This window comes from Mobula hypostoma, chromosome 2, assembly GCF_963921235.1.
Source record: "Mobula hypostoma chromosome 2, sMobHyp1.1, whole genome shotgun sequence".
Taxonomy (NCBI): domain Eukaryota; kingdom Metazoa; phylum Chordata; class Chondrichthyes; order Myliobatiformes; family Myliobatidae; genus Mobula; species Mobula hypostoma.
Window position 1 is genome coordinate 160,726,760 of NC_086098.1, and position 19,340 is coordinate 160,746,099.

The window sequence follows — 19,340 nt, forward strand, 5'->3', positions numbered from 1 at the left end:
GATGGAGGAACTGAGGGAAATACATGTTAGTAGGGAAGTGGTGTTAGGTAAATTGAAGGGATTAAAGGCAGATAAATCCCCTGGGCCAGATGGTCTGCATCCCAGAGTGCTTAAGGAAGTAGCCCAAGGTTATCAAAGATGTGATAACAGCACATTTGGAAAGCAGTGAAATCATCAGACAAAGTCAGCATGGATTTGTGAAAGGAAAATCATGTCTGGCGAATCTCATAGAATTTTTTGAGGATGTAACTAGTAGAATGGATAGGGGAGAACCAGTGGATGTGGTATATTTGGATTTTCAAAAGGCTTTTGACAAGGTCCCACACAGGAGGTTAGTGTGCAAACTTAAAGCACACGGTATTGGGGGAATGGTGTTGATGTGAATAGAGAATTGGTTGGCAGACAGGAAGCAAAGAGTGGAAATAAACGGGACCTTTTCAGAATGGCAGGCAGTGACTAGATTGACAAGGGAGAGGCTGTGGATGTTGTGTATTTGGATTTTCAAAAGGCCTTCGATAAAGTGCTGTATAAGAGGCTGCATAATAAGATGAGAGCCCATGGAATTACAGGAAAGCTATTGGAATAGGTGGAGAACAACAGGAATTCTGCAGATGCTGGAAATTCAAGCAACACACATCAAAGTTGCTGGTGAACGCAGCAGGCCAAGCAGCATCTATAGGAAGAGACGCAGTCGACGTTTCAGGCCGAGACCCTTCGTCAGGACTAACTGAAGGAAGAGTGAGTAAGGGATTTGAAAGCTGGAGGGGGAGGGGGAGATGCAAAATGATAGGAGAAGACAGGAGGGGGAGGGATAGAGCCGTGAGCTGGACAGGTGATAGGCAAAAGGGGATACGAGAGGATCATGGGACAGGAGGTCCGGGAAGAAAGACGGGGGGGGGGGTGACCCAGAGGATGGGCAAGAGGTATATTCAGAGAGACAGAGGGAGAAAAAGGAGAGTGAGAGAAAGAATGTGTGCATAAAAATGAGTAACAGATGGGGTACGAGGGGGAGGTGGGGCCTAGCGGAAGTTAGAGAAGTCAATGTTCATGCCATCAGGTTGGAGGCTACCCAGACGGAATATAAGGTGTTGTTCCTCCAACCTGAGTGTGGCTTCATCTTTACAGTAGAGGAGGCCGTGGATAGACATGTCAGAATGGGAATGGGATGTGGAATTAAAATGTGTGGCCACTGGGAGATCCTGCTTTCTCTGGCGGACAGAGCGTAGATGTTCAGCAAAGCGGTCTCCCAGTCTGCGTCGGGTCTCACCAATATATAAAAGGCCACATCGGGAGCACCGGACGTAGTATATCACCCCAGTCGACTCACAGGTGAAGTGATGCCTCACCTGGAAGGACTGTTTGGGGCCCTGAATGGTGGTAAGGGAGGAAGTGTAAGGGCATGTGTAGCACTTGTTCCGCTTACACGGATAAGTGCCAGGAGGGAGATCAGTGGGGAGGGATGGGGGGGACGAATGGACAAGGGAGTTGTGTAGGGAGCGATCCCTGCGGAATGCGGGGGGGGGGGAGGGAAAGATGTGCTTAGTGGTGGGATCCCGTTGGAGGTGGCGGAAGTTACGGAGAATAATATGTTGGACCCGGAGGCTGGTGGGGTGGTAGGTGAGGACCAGGGGAACCCTATTCCTAGTGGGGTGGTGGGAGGATGGAGTGAGAGCAGATGTACATGAAATGGGGGAGGTGCGTTTAAGAGCAGAGTTGATAGTGGAGGAAGGGAAGCCCCTTTCTTTAAAAAATGAAGACATCTCCCTCGTCCTAGAATGAAAAGCCTCATCCTGAGAGCAGATGCGGCGGAGACGGAGGAATTGCGAGAAGGGGATGGCGTTTTTGCAAGAGACAGGGTGAGGAATAGTCCAGATAGCTGTGAGAGTCAGTAGGCTTATAGTAGACATCAGTGGATAAGCTGTCTCCAGAGACAGAGACAGAAAGATCTGGAAAGGGGAGGGAGGTGTCGGAAATGGACCAGGTTAAACTTGAGGGCAGGGTGAAAGTTGGAGGCAAAGTTAATAAAGTCAACGAGTTCTGCATGCGTGCAGGAAGCAGCGCCAATGCAGTCGTCGATGTAGCGAAGGAAAAGTGGGGGACAGATACCAGAATAGGCACGGAACATAGATTGTTCCACAAACCCAACAAAAAGGCAGGCATAACTAGGACCCATATGGGTGCCCATAGCTACACCTTTAGGTTGGAGGAAATGGGAGGAGCAAAAGGAGAAATTATTAAGAGTAAGGACTAATTCTGCTAGACGGAGCAGAGTGGTGGTAGAGGGGAACTGATTAGGTCTGGAATCCAAAAAGAAGCGTAGAGCTTTGAGACCTTCCTGATGGGGGATGGAAGTATATAGGGACTAGACATCCATGGTGAAAATAAAGCGGTGGGGACCAGGGAACTTAAAATCATCGAAAAGTTTAAGAGCGTGAGAAGTGTCACGAACATAGGTCGGAAGGGATTGAACAAGGGGTGATAAAACAGTGTCGAGGTATGCAGAAACGAGTTCGGTGGGGCAGGAGCAAGCTGAGACAATAGGTCGGCCAGGACAGGCGGGTTTGTGGATCTTGGGTAGGAGGTAGAAACGGGAAGTGCGGGGTGTGGGATCTATAAGGTTGGTAGCAGTGGATGGGAGATCCCCTGAGCGGATAAAGTCGTTGATAGTGTGGGAGACAATGGCCTGGTGCTCCTTAGTGGGGTCACGATCGAGGGGTAAATAAGAGGAGGTATCCGCGAGTTTTGGGGTTAAATTTGCGGATGACACCAAGATAGGTGGAGGAGCAGAAAGTGTTGAAGAAACGGAAAGGTTGCAGAGAGACTTGGTCAGTTTAGGAGAGTGGGCAAAGAAATGGCAGATGAGATACAATGTTGAGAAATGTATGGTTGTACATTTTGAAAGAAGAAATAATTGGGCAGATTATTATTTACATGGGGAGAAAATTCAAAAATCGGAAGTGCAAAGGGATTTGGGCGGTCCTCGTGCAGGGTACCCTAAAGGTTAACCACCAGGTTGGATCAGCAGTAGGGAAAGCGAATGCTATGTTGGCATTCATTTCAAGAGGAATAGTGTATAAGGGTAAGGAGGTGTTGATGAGGCTCTATGGGGCACTGGTGAGACATCGTTTGGAATACTGTGTGCAGTTTTAGGCCCCCTATCTTAGAAGGGATGTTCTGATGTTGGAGAGAGCTCGGAGAAGATTTACGAGGATGATTCCTGGAATGCAGGGGCTAACATATGAGGAGCGTTTGTCGGCTCTTGGTCTGTATTCATTAGAGTATAGAAGAATGAGAGGGGATCTGATAGAAACATTTCGAATGTTGAAAGAGTTGGACAGAGTAGATGTGGATAGGCTGTTTCCCTTGGGTAAGTCCAAGACAAGAGGCCACAGTCTTAGAATTAGAGGGTACCCATTTAAAACAGAGATGAGGAGATATTTTTTTAGCCAGAGGGTCGTGGATTTATGGAATTCATTGCCACATACAGCTGTGGAGGCCTGATCATTGAGGGTGTTTAAGGAGGAGATTGATAGGTATCTTAATTAGTCAGGGTATCAAGGATTATGGGGGGAAAGCCCGAAATTGGAACTAGATGGGAGAATAGTTTAGCTCAAGGTGGAGTGGCAAAGCAGACTTGATGGGCCGAATGGCCTACTTCTGCTCCTTTGTCTTGTGGTCCTTGGGTTGGGATTCTAAATTAGAAAAAGGCCAATTTTGATGCTATCAGAAAAGATCTGGAAAATGTGGATTGGGACAGACTGTTCACAGGCAAAGGTGTACTGGTAGGTAGGTGGCCTTCAAAAGTGAAATTTTGAGAGTATAAAGCTTGTATACGCCTGTCAGAATTAAAGATACTAGGCTTAGGGAACCTTGGTTTTCAAGAGATATTGAGGCCCTGGTTAAGAAAAAAAAAAGGGTGCTTAGCAGGTATAGCCAGGTAAGAACAAATAAGGTACTTGCAGAGTATGAGAAATACAACCAAACACGTAAAGAAGCAAATCTGGGGGTCAAAAAGAAGGCATGAGGTTGCCCTAGCAGACAAGGTAAAGGAGAATCCCAAGGGGTTTTACAGATAATGTTAAGAGCAAAAGGATTTCAACCAACAAAATCAGTCCTCTGGAAGATCAGAGGGGTATTCCATGTGCAGGGCCAAAAAAAATGGGGGAGATCTTAAATGGATTTCTTGCATCTGTATTTACTCAGGAGATGGACGCAGAGTCCAAATGAGAGGCAATACAGCAGCAAGCTCACGTGCCCTGTGCAGAATACAGAGGAGGAGGTGTTTGCTGTCTTGAGGCAAATTAGAATGGATCAATCCCCAGGGCCTAACAATGGTGCTACCTCAGACCCTATGGGAGGCAAGTGCAGAAATTACAGGGGCCCTCACAAAGATATTTTCAACCCTTAGTCATGGGTGAGGTGCCAGAGGATTAGAGGATAGCTAATATTTATGCCAATCAAGAAAGTTGAGTCACTCAGCATTGTGAGGGAGTAAATTGGATTTGACATTGGCTTTGTGGGAGAAGCCAGTGAATGGTAGTAGGTGGTTGTCTCTCATGACTGGAGGCCTATGTCTAGTGGAGTGCCACAGGCATCAGTGCTGGGTCTGTTGTTTGTCATCTATATCAATGATCTGGATGATGATAAAACCATAAGATATAGCATCAGAATTAGGCCATTTGGCCCATCGAAATAGCTGTGTCATTTCATATAGCTGATCCATTTTTCCTCTCAGCCCCAATCTTCAACCTTGCCCCTGTATCCCTTCATGACCTGACCAATCAAGAATCTATCAACCTCTGCCTTAAATATACTGGACGTACAGACTTGGCCTCCACTGTTGCCTGTGGCAAAGAATTCCACATTTTCACCACTCTCTGGTGAAAGAGGTTTCTCCTTATCTCGAATCTAAAAGGACACCCCTCCATTCTGAGGCTGTGCCCTCACGTCTGAGACTCTCCCATCACAGGAAACCTATTATTTCCGCATCCACTCTATCAAGGCTTTTTACCATTCGATAGGTTTCAATGATGTAACCCCTCATTCTTCTGAATTGTAGAGAATACAGTTCCAGGGCCATCAAATGCTCTTCATTTGAAAAGCTGTTCAATCCTGGAATAATTTTTGTGAATCTCCTCTTAAACCCTGTCCAGTTTCAGCACATCCTTTCATAGATAAGTGACCCAAAACTGCTCACAATACTCTTGAGTGAGGCCTCACCAATTCTTTGTAAAGCCTTAACATACATCCTTACTTTTATATTCTAGTCCTCTTGAAATGAATGCTAACACTGCATTTGCCTTCCTCAGCACAAACTCAAACTGCAAATTAACCTTTAAGAAACAGAAACATATAAACATAGTAAACCTACAGCACAATTCAGGCCCTTCGGCCCACAAAGCTGTGCCGAACATGTCCTTACCTCAGAAATTACCTAGGGTTACCCACAGCCCTCTATTTTTCTGAGCTCCATATACCTGTCCAGGATTCTCTTAAAAGACCCTATCTCCTGCCTGTCAGCCTTTCCACTATTCATGCCGGTATCTTTCCTGTAACACCATAGGATTTTATCTTGTTAAGCAACCTCATGTGTGGCACCTATCAAACGTCTTCTGAAAATCCAAGTAAATGTCATCCACTACCTCTTCTTTGTCCACCCTCCTTGTTACTTCCTCTAAGAACTCCTAACAGATTTGTCAGCCAAGATTATCCTTGACATATGCTAACATTGATATATTTTATCATTAGTCTCCAAATACCCTGAAACCTCATCCTTAATAATAGACCTAACACTTTCCCAACCACTGAGTTCGGCTACTTGGCCCATAATTTCCTTTCTTTTGCCTTCCTCCTTTCTTAAAGAGTTGAATGATAGTTGCAATCTTCCAGTCATCCGGGACCTTGCCATAATTACATTAGATTAGATTATGAGGACACTCAGTCCTCGTTTATTGTCATTTAGAAATGCATGCATTAAGAAATGATACAATGTTCCTCCAGAGTGAAATCACAAAACAAACAGGACAAACCAAAGACTAACACTGACAAAACCACATAATTATAACATATAGTTACAGCAGTGCAAAACAATACCATAATTTGATAAAGAGCAGACCATGGGCACGGTTAAAAAAAAGTCTCAAAGTTCAGATCGACTCCCGATAGTCCCGATAGCAGGCGGCAAAAGGGAGAAACTCTCCCTGCCATAAACCTCCAGGCGCCGACAACTTGTCGATGCGTTGGAACCACAGCTGACTCTGAGTCTGTCCAAAAACTTTGAGCCTCCGACCAGCCCCTCCGATACAGCCTCCCGAGCACCATCCTCTGCCGAGCGCTTCGACCTCGCCCCAGCCGCCAAGCAGCAAGCAAAACCGAGGACTCGGGGCCTTCTCCGGAGATTCTGGATCACAGAGTAGCAGCAGCAGCGAAGCAGGCATTTCAGAAGTTTCTCCAGATGTTCCTCTGCTCTCACGTCTGTCTCCATCAAATCAGGATTGTGCACGGCACCCTACTTGACAGTTAACAGATATCATTCACCGGAGTAGCCGCTGCACGCTGCGTCATGCCGCCATCTTCTCCTCCAAATCAAATGATTCTTGAAAGATCATGACCAATGCATCCATTATCTCTTCAGCAACTTCTGTCAGGAATTAGTCCATCTGGTCCAGATGACTTATCGACCTTAAGAGCTTTCAGTTTGCCTAGCACTTTTTTGCTTTATAATAGCAATGGCACTCACTCTTGCTGTCTTGACACTCACAGACCTCTGGCACACTGCTAGTGCCTTCCACAGTGAAGACTGATGTAAAATACCCATTCTGCTTTATATTATTGGCTAGTTTGCCCTCATATATTATTGGCTAGTTTGCCCTCATATTTCATCTTCCCGATCATCCAACTTCCCACTCACGTTTGCTACCTCATATGCCATTTCCTTGGCTTTTATGCGGTCCTCAACTTTGCTGTCAGCCACAATTGCCTACCCCTGCCATTTGAGGACAACTTCTTCTGTGAGACATATCTATCCCACGCCTTGTGAACTATTCCCAGAAACTTCAACTGTCTCGGCAGTATCCACTCCACCTGGGCAAGCTCCTTTCTCATGACTCTGTAATTCCCTTTATTTCATTGCGATACTGATACATGTGACTTTTGTCTCTCCTTCTGAAATTGCAGTATGAATTCAGTTATGTTATGATCAATGCCTCCTAAGGGATCCTTTACATTAAGCTCCCTTATAAGATCTGGGTTATTATACAACGCCCAATCTAAGCTAGCCTTTCCCCAATTGGGCTCAAGTACTAGCTGCCCGAAAAAGCCATCTCATTGGCATTCAACAAATTCCCTCTCTCGCGATCAGACACCAACCTGCTTTTCCCAATCCCCTTGCATTTTGATGTCCCCCCCATTACAAGGGTGTCATTACCTTTCTTACATGGCTTTTCCAGCTCCCTTTGCAATCTCAACCCCACATCTCCGCCACTACTTGGAGACCTATATATGATTCCCATAATGGTTTTTTTTATCCTTATGGTTTCTTAACTTCACCCACAAAGATTCAACATTCTCTGACCTATGTCTCTGCTTTCTAAAAACGTAATTCCATCTTTTACCAGGAGAGCCACACCACCTCCTATTCTTTCCTGCCTGCCCTTTAGCATATGCTCTGATGTTAAGCTTCCAGCTTTGGCCTTCTTTCAGCGACGTCCCAGTGATGCCCACAACGTCACACCGGTCAAACTGTAATTGCACCATGAGTTCATCCACCTTATTCCGAATGCCACGCCCATTTAAATACAGCACCTTCAGTCTTGTATTCTTCACTGTTTTGAATTTTGCCTCTGTGGTACAATTTAACTGTTTGCTCTGTCTGCATTTGTACCCAATCATTGGCTTTTCATTCCTTACATTCATGTTACATCCATCATGTACTTGTAAACCTGCTGGCTCATCTTTAGCTCTATCATACTGGTTCCCACCCCCCTACCATATTAGTTTAAACCACTCCCAGCAGCCACCTCTTTCAGAACCGTGGGGTGTACACCATCTGTTTTTGGTGACTTATCTCCCTTCAGACCTTTCATAGAAACATAGAAACATAGAAAATAGGTGCAGGAGTAGGCCATTCGGCCCTTCGAGCCTGCACCGCCATTTATTATGATCATGGCTGATCATCCAACTCAGAACCCTGCACCAGCCTTCCCTCCATACCCCCTGATCCCCGTAGCCACAAGGGCCATATCTAACTCCCTCTTAAATATAGCCAATGAACTGGCCTCAACTGTTTCCTGTGGCAGAGAATTCCACAGATTCACCACTCTCTGTGTGAAGAAGTTTTTCCTAATCTCAGTCCTAAAAGGCTTCCCCCTTATCCTCAAACTGTGACCCCTCGTTCTGGACTTCCCCAACATCGGGAACAATCTTCCTGCATCTAGCCTGTCCAATCCCTTTAGGATTTTATACGTTTCAATCAGATCCCCCCCTCAATCTTCTCAATTCCAACGAGTACAAGCCTAGTTCATCCAGTCTTTCTTCATATGAAAGTCCTGCCATCCCAGGAAACAATCTGGTGAACCTTCTTTGTACTCCCTCTATGGCAAGGATGTCTTTCCTCAGATTAGGGGACCAAAACTGCACACAATACTCCAGGTGTGGTCTCACCAAGGCCCTGTACAACTGCAGTAGTACCTCCCTGTTCCTGTACTCAAATCCTCTCGCTATAAATGCCAGCATACCATTTGCCTTTTTCACCGCCTGCTGTACCTGCATGCCCACTTTCAATGACTGGTGTATAATGACACCCAGATCTCGTTGCACCTCCCCTTTTCCTAATCGGCCACCATTCAGATAATAATCTGTTTTCCCATTTTTGCCATCAAAGTGGGTAACTTCACATTTATCCACATTAAATTGCATCTGCCATGAATTTGCCCACTCACCCAACCTATCCAAGTCACCCTGCATCCTCTTAGCATCCTCCTCACAGCTAACACTGCCGCCCAGCTTCGTGTCATCCGCAAACTTGGAGATGCTGCATTTAATTCCCTCATCCAAGTCATTAATATATATTGTAAACAACTGGGGTCCCAGCACTGATCCTTGCCTTTCAGTTTCCCAAGAATTATTTCCCTAGTATTGGTAATTTCTCACACTTCATGACCCCTGACCCCTGGAACTTCCACTGTACTGCTTTCTTTCTTTTTAAATCTTTTTATTGAGTAAGTATACAAAAAAGGTAAGCCATATAAACATTAATACAATGTTAAAGTATAATAAAATTCCAAAAGATAACAATACCAAAAAGAAAATACTACAAACAATGTAATTTAAGCATAAGAAACCAAGATAACATAATAGTATACTAGATTTTATATATATCAATGGAAAAAAAAAAGAAAAAAAAACCCCCAAAAAAAACCCACCGTGCAACTAACTAAAAGCAAAGCAAAGCAATGGGCTAACTTGAAACCAAACAGAGTTAAACTTAAAATCACGTCCTCAATCCCGACCTCCATTAAAACAGTGAAGAAAAAACAAGAAGGGTAAATATTACATTAAATGAAAATATCGAATAAAAGGTCCCCAAATCTGTTCAAATTTAAATGAAGAATCATAAAGGTTACTTCTAATTTTCTCCAGATTCAAACATAAAATCGTCTGAGAAAACCAAAAAAAGGTAGTTGGAGCATTAAGCTCTTTCCAATGTTGTAAAATACATCTTTTCGCCATTAAAGTAAGAAATGCAATCATTCTACGGGCTGAAGGGGAAAGATTACTAGAAATTTTAGGTAGTCCAAAGATAGCAGTAATAGGGTGAGGAGAGATATCTATATTTAATACCTTAGAAATAATATTGAAAATATCTCTCCAAAAAGTTTCCAAAGTAGGGCAAGACCAAAACATATGAGTTAAAGAGGCTATCTGCCCCGAACATCTATCACAGAAAGGATTAATATGCGAGTAAAAACGCGCTAACTTATCTTTGGACATATGTGCTCTATGAACCACTTTAAATTGAATTAGGGAATGTTTAGCACAAATAGAGGAAGTATTAACTAATTGTAAAATCTGCCCCCAATCATCCACAGAAATGGTAAGCCCCAATTCCTGTTCCCAATCTACCCTAATCTTATCAAATGGAGCTTTTCCTAAGTTTCATAATAATATTATAAATCATAGCCGATGCACCTTTCTGACATGGATTAAGGTTAATTATCGAATCTAAAATATATATAGGAGGAAGCATTGGAAAGGAAGAAAGTATAGTACTTAGGAAATTTCTAACTTGTAAATATCTAAAAAAATGTATTCTTGATAAGTTATATTTATTAGATAATTGTTCAAAAGACATAAGGGAACCATCTAAAAATAAATCCAAAAACCGTAAAATACCCTTAGTCTTCCAAGTTTGAAAAGCGCGATCCGTAAAAGAGGGAGGAAAAAATATGTTACCTAAAATAGGAATCGCTAACCCGAATTGATTAAGATCAAAAAATTTTCTGAATTGAAACCAAATGCGCAAAGCATATTTAACTATCGGGTTAGAGACCTGCTTAAGACGTTTCGAATCAAAAGGAAGAGAGGAACCTAAAATAGAACCAAGTGTATAACCCTGAACAGATTGTAATTCCAATGCTACCCATTTAGGAATAGATAGTATGTCCCGGTCAAGTAACCAAAATTTCATATGTCGAATATTAATAGCCCAATAATAAAATCTAAAGTTAGGTAATGCTAAACCTCCATCTCTCTTAGCTTTCTGTAAATGTATTTTACCCAGTCTCGGATTCTTATTCTGCCAAATAAATGAAGAAATTTTAGAGTCAACTTTATCAAAAAAAGATTTAGGAACGAAAATTGGTAATGCCTGAAACACACATAAAAATTTTGGCAAAAAAAACATCTTAACTGCATTAATACGACCAATCAAAGTTAAATATAAGGGAAACCATTTAGATGAAAGTTGAGTAATATGGTCTATTAATGGTAAAAAGTTAGTCTTAAATAAATCTTTATGTTTACAAGTAATTTTAATCCCAAGATATGAAAAGTAATTATTAATCAATTTAAATGGAAATTTATAATATAAGGGAAGATGTTTATTAATCGGAAAAAGTTCACTCTTACTAAGATTTAATTTATAACCTGAGAAAAGACCAAATTGTGCTAATAACTCTAAAACAGCAGGAATGGATCTCTCAGGATTAGAAATATATAAAAGTAAATCATCAGCATAGAGTGATAATTTATGGGACTTTAATCCCCGAGTTATCCCAGTAATATTTGAAGATTCTCGAATAGCAATTGCAAGAGGTTCTAATGCAATATCAAATAATAGGGGACTAAGAGGACAGCCTTGTCGAGTACCACGAAAGAGAGGAAAAAAAGGTGAGTTTAAGGAGTTAGTACGAACCGAGGCTACAGGGGAGTGATATAACAGTTTAATCCAGGATATAAATTTCAAGCTAAAATTAAACATTTCAAGCACCTTAAATAAATAAGGCCATTCTACTCTATCAAAAGCTTTCTCGGCATCTAAAGAAATAACACACTCAGGAACATTTTGTGAGGGAGTATAAACGATATTTAACAATGTACGAATATTATAAAAAGAGTAACGACCTTTAATAAAACCCGTTTGGTCTTCCGAAATAATAGAAGGAAGTACTTTTTCTAGTCTATTTGCTAATAACTTAGAAAAAACTTTAGAATCAACATTTAATAAAGATATTGGTCTATAAGATGCACATTGAGCAGGGTCTTTATCCTTCTTTAGTATTAAAGAAATTGATGCTCTATTAAAAGATTCCGGAAGTTTACCAAGTTTCAAAGAAGCCTCAAAAACCTTATAGAGCCAAGGAATCAATAAAGAAGCAAAACATTTATAAAATTCAACGGTAAACCCATCAGGGCCAGGAGCTTTCCCCAGATTCATAGAAAAAATAACATTCTTAATCTCATCCATTGTAATGGAAGTATCTAATAAAGAAGACATATCCTGTGAAATCTGAGGGAAGTCTAACTTATCTAAAAAATCATTCATATATTTAGAATCTCGAGGAGACTCTGATTGATATAAAGAAGAATAAAAATCACAAAAGGTTTGATTAATCCCCACATGATCCAATATCAATCGATCATTTTGGTTATAAATCTGATTGATTTGAGATTTAACATAATTAGATTTCAATTGATTAGCCAGCAGCTTGCCAATTTTATCACTGTGAACATAAAAATCACTTCTTGTTTTCTTTAATTGGTTTACAATCGAGGACGAGAGTAGTAAACTGTGTTCCATTTGAAGTTCAGTTCTTTGTTTGTATAGCTCCTCAGAAGGAGCCATAACATATTTCTTATCAATTTCTTTAATCTTGTCCACAATTACCATCTCCTCCTGCTTCTGTTTCTTCCTCAAAGCAACGGAATACGAAATAATCTGACCCCGAATATAGGCTTTAAAAGTGTCCCAAAGAGTGTTAACCGAAATATCTTCTGTATGGTTAATTGTAAAAAAAAGCTCAATCTGTTCATTCATAAAATTAACAAAGTCCGAGTCCTGAAGCAACAGCGAATTAAAACGCCATTGTCTATTGTTTGGTATATTGGCCATAATTTTAATAGAAAGCTTAAGTGGAGCATGATCCGAAATGGTTATAGAATCATAATCACATTTAATCACTGAAGGAATGAGACGAGAATCAATGAAAAAATAATCAATTCTTGAATAGGAATGATGAACATGTGAAAAGAAGGAAAAATCTTTTTCCTGAGGATGCAGAAAACGCCAAATGTCCGTCGACCCAGAATCAGAAAGGAAAAAATTAATCAAATTTGCAGATTTATTAGGTAAAGTCCGTAAAGGAGCCGAACGGTCCAAAGCTGGAGATAAACAGGTATTAAGATCTCCGCCCCAAATCAATGAAAACTCGTTCAAATTCGGAAACTGATCAAACAATGATTTATAAAATTCCGGACAATCCATATTAGGAGCATAAACATTAACCAAAACTACTTTTTTATTAAATAGTAAACCACTAACCAATAAAAATCTACCATTCGGATCAGAGATAATATCCTGTTGTATAAAAGTAACTGAGGAGTCTATAAAAATAGAGACGCCTCGAATCTTAGCATTGGAGTTCGAATGAAATTGTTGTCCCTTCCAGAATTTGAAAAAACGTAGTCTGTCCCCCCTCCGTACATGGGTCTCTTGTAAAAATAAAATTTGTGCTTTAAGTCTCCGGAACACTTTAAAAACTTTTTTCCTTTTAATAGGATGATTAAGACCATTAGTATTCCAGGAGACAAAATTAATAATAGACTCCATAAATCCTAAAGTCAACCCATAACAAGGAGGATTGACAATAGGCGCGACCCACAAACCCGGAGAGGAAACAGAACATACAAAAGATACCGGGGAAAAGGACGCAACCAATACTTCAATAATGTATATAGCCCAAAGAGAAACAAACTAAAACGTGAAGCCCCTCCCACCGCCCCCCACCCCAAGACCCCAAGGCGAAATCTAAAGCAGACCCGCCAGAAAGAAGCAAGCGCTAAAACTACCCCCATGACTTCCGGTATACGCTCCCTAAAAAAAAGGTATAAATATGAAAAGGATCAGCTAATTGTAAAACAGTAAAAAAATAAGTAAAAAAAAGTTAGCTCAATTAAAATACACACAGAACAGAACAAAAGCCGGAAAGTATATATTAAAAAAAAACCACAATAAACCTCAAACTCATGAATAGACACAGCAACAAAAAAAATAGGATTATTAACATAAAATGATTATAAAAAGCAAAACAGAATAAAATTTAAAAAAAACTACAAAATTTAAGGCCGCACAGGAAATACGTAAGATGACAAAAGGGAAGTAACCACCCAGAATCCCCTGGGAAAAGAAAGAAATGACGCAGTTAAAAAGAAAGTTTAGCAGCCATATTAAGAAATCGAAAGTAAACTTTTCTGCCCAAATAGGGCACAGAAAAGTTAAAACCAACCAATTCACAGCCTCCGATCAACGGAGAAAATTAAAAAAAGGCAATTAAGATGTTGAAGATGAAAGTTGATCCAGATAACTCTGGGCATCCGATGGAGAATCAAAAAAACGAAGGGCTCCATCTAACATGCGAATCCTTAGACGTGCAGGGTACAGCAGCGCTGGTCTTAAATCCATCTTATAGAATTCCGACATCACGGATCTGTAACGGACCCGTTGGTCCCAGATTGGTTTACTGAAATCTTCCACGAATCGGAACTTAAGATCCGAAAAATCAATGAAACCTTTAGATCGAGCGAATCGAAACAGTCTCTCCTTGTCTTGAAAGTAATGAAAACGTAAGATAACATGCCTAGGTCTATCTGACCTAGACGAGTATGATGGGATTCTGTGAACACGATCCAGTAGCGGTGGTTGGTCAGGAAATACAGTAGGGAATGCATCTTTTAAAAGTTGGGAGAAATATTTCATAGGGTTGTTAGCTTCCACGGCTTCCCTGACGCCAATCATTCGTAAATTCTGCCGTCGCATTCTAGATTCCAAGTCAGAGTTTTTAAAAGTCAAAAAGTCAAGTTTCTTCTTCATTACATTAATTGTTTCTTCGACTTTCCCCATCTTAAGCTCACTTTGTTGCGCGGATTTTTGAAGATCAGATATAGCCGACTGATGTTCCGCAATACATGTTTGCATCTTATCAATTAAATCGGCAATTTTCTGGAACTTAGTTGAGATTTCCGTATGAATCAGGTCTTTAACAAAGCCCATAATTTCTGTACGAATCATCTCCCTAACAGAGGTTGAAATTTCCCTCTGAATTAACTCCGATATAGCTTTCAAAGTCACCGGTGATTCAGTCGGAGGGAGATCCGTAGCTTTCGGTTTAACCGGAGGTTTACCATCCTTGCCGTCTTTCCCGTTCTTAGACATAGCCGATCTCAGTATCATCCAATTGTCAGAGAATTCAGTTTAATTCAAAGTATTGTAAAAATTGATGCCTTAATAGTTAATTAAAGTATAGCTGACCATAGAGAGAAAAAACTCAGAGGTAATGGAGCGAGTCAAGAACGCGACTTCACTCCATGAGCGCTACCGGAAGTCTCCACTGTACTGCTAATACGAAATACTTATTCAGTTCATCCACCGTTTCCTCGTTCCCCATTAATACCTCTGCAGCGTCATTTTCCAGAGGTCTACTATCCACATTTGCCTCCCTTTTACACTTCAGCTATCTGAAGGAACTTCTGGCATCCCCTTTGGTGTTATTGGCAAGCTTACTTTCATATTCTATCTTTAATGACTTTTTTCATTGCCTTCTGTTGGTTTTTGAAAGCTTCCCAGTCCTCTAACTTCCCACTAATTTTTGCTTTATTATATGCTCTCTTTTGCTTTTAAGTTGGCTTTAACATCTCTTTTTGTGTTGTCTTGTCTTTAGAATACTTTGGGATGTATATATCTTGTTCCTTTGGAATTTCTTCCAGAAATTCCAGGTATTGCTGCTTTGCCATTGTCCCTACCAGTGTTCTTTTCCAATCAGTTCTGGACAACTCCTCTTCCGTGCTACTGTAATTCTTTTTTTTTTGTGTGCCATACTCTGCCAGAGCCTTGGTTGTCTTGGAGGAAAGATTCTGTGAGTGGTCCCCCATGTCCTTCTCACAGCGCAATTTTTTTTTTTTACGAGGCCAAGTTGTGAGCTCGACACTCAACCTAGCATGAATGGAAAGCATGCCGGGAGCGGCCCGACTGGATTTGAACTCGGGAACCTTTGCTCCGGAGTCCGGTGCTGATGTCACTGCACCACCAGCCAACTGTAATTCTCTTTACTTCACTGTAATATTGATATATCTGACTTTAATGTCTCCTTCTCAGTTTTTAGGGTGAATTTGATCATGTTATGATTACTTGCTGCTAAATGTTCTTTTACCTTAAGTTCTCTAATCAATTCCAGTTCATTGCATAACACCCAATCTAGAATAGCTGATCCCTAGTGTACTCAACTACGAGCTGCTCTAAAAAGCCATCTTGTAGGCATTCTAGAAATTCCCTCTCTTGGGATCCAGCACCAAATTAGTTTTCCCAATCTACCTGCATATTGAAATCCTCCATGACTATTGTAACATTTCCCTTTTGGCGTACATTTTCTATCTCCTATTGTAATTTGTAGACCGCAGGACCTGATCAAAAAAGGTAGCTGTTTTTATGCACACCTGACGTTGATTGTCCAATAGTTAATGTGCTTAACTGGATCACCAAATCTACAGACAACACAAAGATTTGGTTATAATGGACACAAAGAATGCAGTAATGACTTGCAGCGGAATTTCGAGCAGTTGGAAAAATGGGCTGAAAAAATGCCGGATGGAATTTAATGCAGACAAGTCTGTGGTGTTGCACTTTGGTGGGACCAACCAGCGATAGGTCTTGTACAGTAAATGGTGGGGCGTTGAAAGGGGTCTCACGGGTAGATAAGGATGTAAAGCAAGCTTTTGGCACATTGGTCATCGTAAATCAAAGTATTGAGTCCAGGAGATGGGGTGGTATGTTGAAGTTGTATAAAACATTAGTGAGGCCTAATGTGGAGTATTGTGTGCAGTTTCGGTCACCTAGAAGGAAAGATGTAAATAAGGTTGAAAGAGTACAGAGAAGATTTACAGGATGTTGCCGGGTCTCAAGGACCCGAATTGTAATGAAACATCAAATAGATTTGGACTTTAATCCTTAGAACATAGAAGATTGAGAGGAGATTTGATAGTGGTATACAAAGTTATGAGGGATATAGATAGGGTAAATGCAAGAAGGCTTTTTCCCCCAATGAGGTTGAGTGGGACTGCAACTAGATGTCATGGATTAAGGGTAAAAGTTGAAAAGTTTAAGGGGAAACTTCTTCACTCAGTGTCTTGAGTGTATGGAATGTGCTGCCAGCACAAGTGGTGCATGTGAGTTCGATTTCAACGTTGAAGCGAAGTTTGGATAGGTACGTGGATGGAAAGGGTATGGAAGACTATGGTGCCGATGCAGAATGATGGAAGTAGCAATTTAAATTGTTCAGTATCGACTAGATGGGCCAAATATCCTGTTTCCTTATTGTAGTTTTTGATTCTATGAATCTTTACAGAATTTTTTCCCATGTGCCTAAGACATTTGCATGGTACTGTACTTTTTAGCAATTTGTACAAATCAATGGATTTTTTTCCCAAGATGTTAAGCACTTTGAAATGCTCAGATGAAATGGAGGTTTTGCCAAATCTTTCTCTTTGTGTGTGTTACAGTGAGTGAAGACTTGATAAAGGATTGCCTAAGTATATTATACAACACCTGTATCTGTGTAAGTGAGATTTAATGTTCCTTATTTGGCTGTGCTTAATAAGTTTCCTCACTTCACAAATTAATTTGGGGTCTTGTATGTAGAAGTTTATAATATATAAATATATTTGCAATTGCAAGCTTTATGGAAAGATTGCCATTTTGAATTTTGTGGCATAAATTAACAGATACTGCAGTTTGACTTGTGAATAGGCAACAGAAGTGTTTATGGTATATGTAGGTATTTCCCATCTAAGATATAGATTATATGCAGAGAACTCCCCTGAGGAAGAATAAAAGTGTTGACCATTTTCTACATTAGGCAAAAAAATTAGAAATCAAAGGTGCAAAGGGACATGCGAGTCCTAGTTCAATATTCCCTCAAGGTTAACTTACAGGCTGAGTTAGTAGTAAAGAAGGCAAATGCAATTTAGCATTCATTTCAAAAGACTAAAATATAAAAGCAAGGTTATACTGATGAGGCTTTGTAAATAGTTAGTGTACATTTGGAATATTATGAGCAATTTTGGGCCCTGATTCTAATATGCTGGTCCTGGACAGATTTCGGAGGTGGTTCTCAAGACTAATCCCAAGAATGAAAGGCTAAACGTATGAAGAGCATTTGATGTTTCTGGGCCTGTACTCAAATGGATTTCTGAAAGATGAGATGGTGTCATTGAAGCCTTCCTTATACTGAAAGGTCTGGATAGAGTGGATGTGAAGAGAATGTTTACATTAGTAGGAGAGTCTAGGATAGGGGTTCCCAACCTGTGTTCCATGGACCCCTCAGTTAATGGTAGGTGTCCATCGCATTAATAAGGTTGGGAACCCCTGGTCTAGGATCTGAGGGCATAGAGTCAGAATAAAGAGATGTTCCTTTAAAACTGTGAGGAGCAATTTCTTCAGCCAGAAGATGGTGGAGACCAAGTCATTTGATGTATTTAAGGCAGATCTGGATTGGTCAAGGTGTGCAGAGAGAAGGCAGGGCAATGTGGTTGTGGGAAAAACAACCATGATTGGATGGTGAAGCAGACTTGATGGGTTGAATGGCCTTATTCTGCTCCAATATCTTATGGAAGGTAGAAAGAGTGGCGTAATTGGAATTTTCAAAAGAAAAGCAATAGAAACCTTTGGGGCCTATTAAGTCTGTAGATGCATTTGTGAAGAGTAATAGTATCATCTAAATTCCCTTACAATTTCCATGTTGTCAAATTACTTTCTCTAATGTAGTATCAATTTTTTTCTACTGAATTCATTTCCATGACCTAGACCTCAGGACAGGCAGCAACCATGTTCTTTTCCACGGGCGCTGCTTGACCTACTGAGCTCCCCCAGCGTTTTGTGTGTGTTGCTTTGAATTTCTAGCATCTGCAGACTTTCTCACGTAGGCAAAACTGTAAGACATAAATGAAAAATTAGGCCATTCAGCTTATCGAGTCTGCTCTGACTTGCCATCATGGCTGATTTATTATTGCTCTTAACCCCATTCTCCTGCCTCCTCCCTATTACCTTTGATGCAAAGACAAATCAGGAACCTATCAACCTCTGCTTTAAATATACATGATGACTTGGCCCTTGCAGCCCTCTGTGGCAATGAATCCCATAGATTCACTGCCCTCTAGCTGAAGAAATTCATCTTCATTTCTGTTCTAAATGGACGTCCCTCTACTCTTAGACTGTGTCCTCTGGTCCTGAACTCCCCCAGTATAGGAAACATCTTCTCCACAACCACTCTATCTAGAGCTTTCAGTGTTCGATAGGTTTCAAAGAGATCCACTGTCATTCTTCTGAACCCCAGCAAGTACAGGTTCAAGCCATTTATTCGTATGTTAACGTTTTCATTCCCCAAATCGTTCTCATGAATCTTCTCTAGACACTTCCTAATGCCAGTGCATTTTTTTTAGATAAGGGAACCAAACCTACTTACAGTACTCCAAGTGCAATCTGACCAAACTCTTATAAAGCCTCAGCATCACATCCTTGCTTTTATATGGACTAGATGGGCCAAAGGGTCTGTTTCTGTGTTATACTCTGATTC

General features: G+C 40.9%; 1 protein-coding gene across 1 annotated transcript in view; it reads left to right on the plus strand.

Annotated features, from left to right (window-relative positions):
• The window catches only part of LOC134342615 (short transient receptor potential channel 4-associated protein-like), a 189,637-nt gene that overhangs the window by 90,206 nt on the left and 80,091 nt on the right, over positions 1 to 19,340 (plus strand). Inside the window, exon 5 of the mRNA XM_063040948.1 lies at positions 17,269 to 17,324. Coding sequence (XP_062897018.1) covers positions 17,269 to 17,324 — 56 coding nt within the window. The remainder of the gene's footprint in view (positions 1 to 17,268; positions 17,325 to 19,340) is intronic.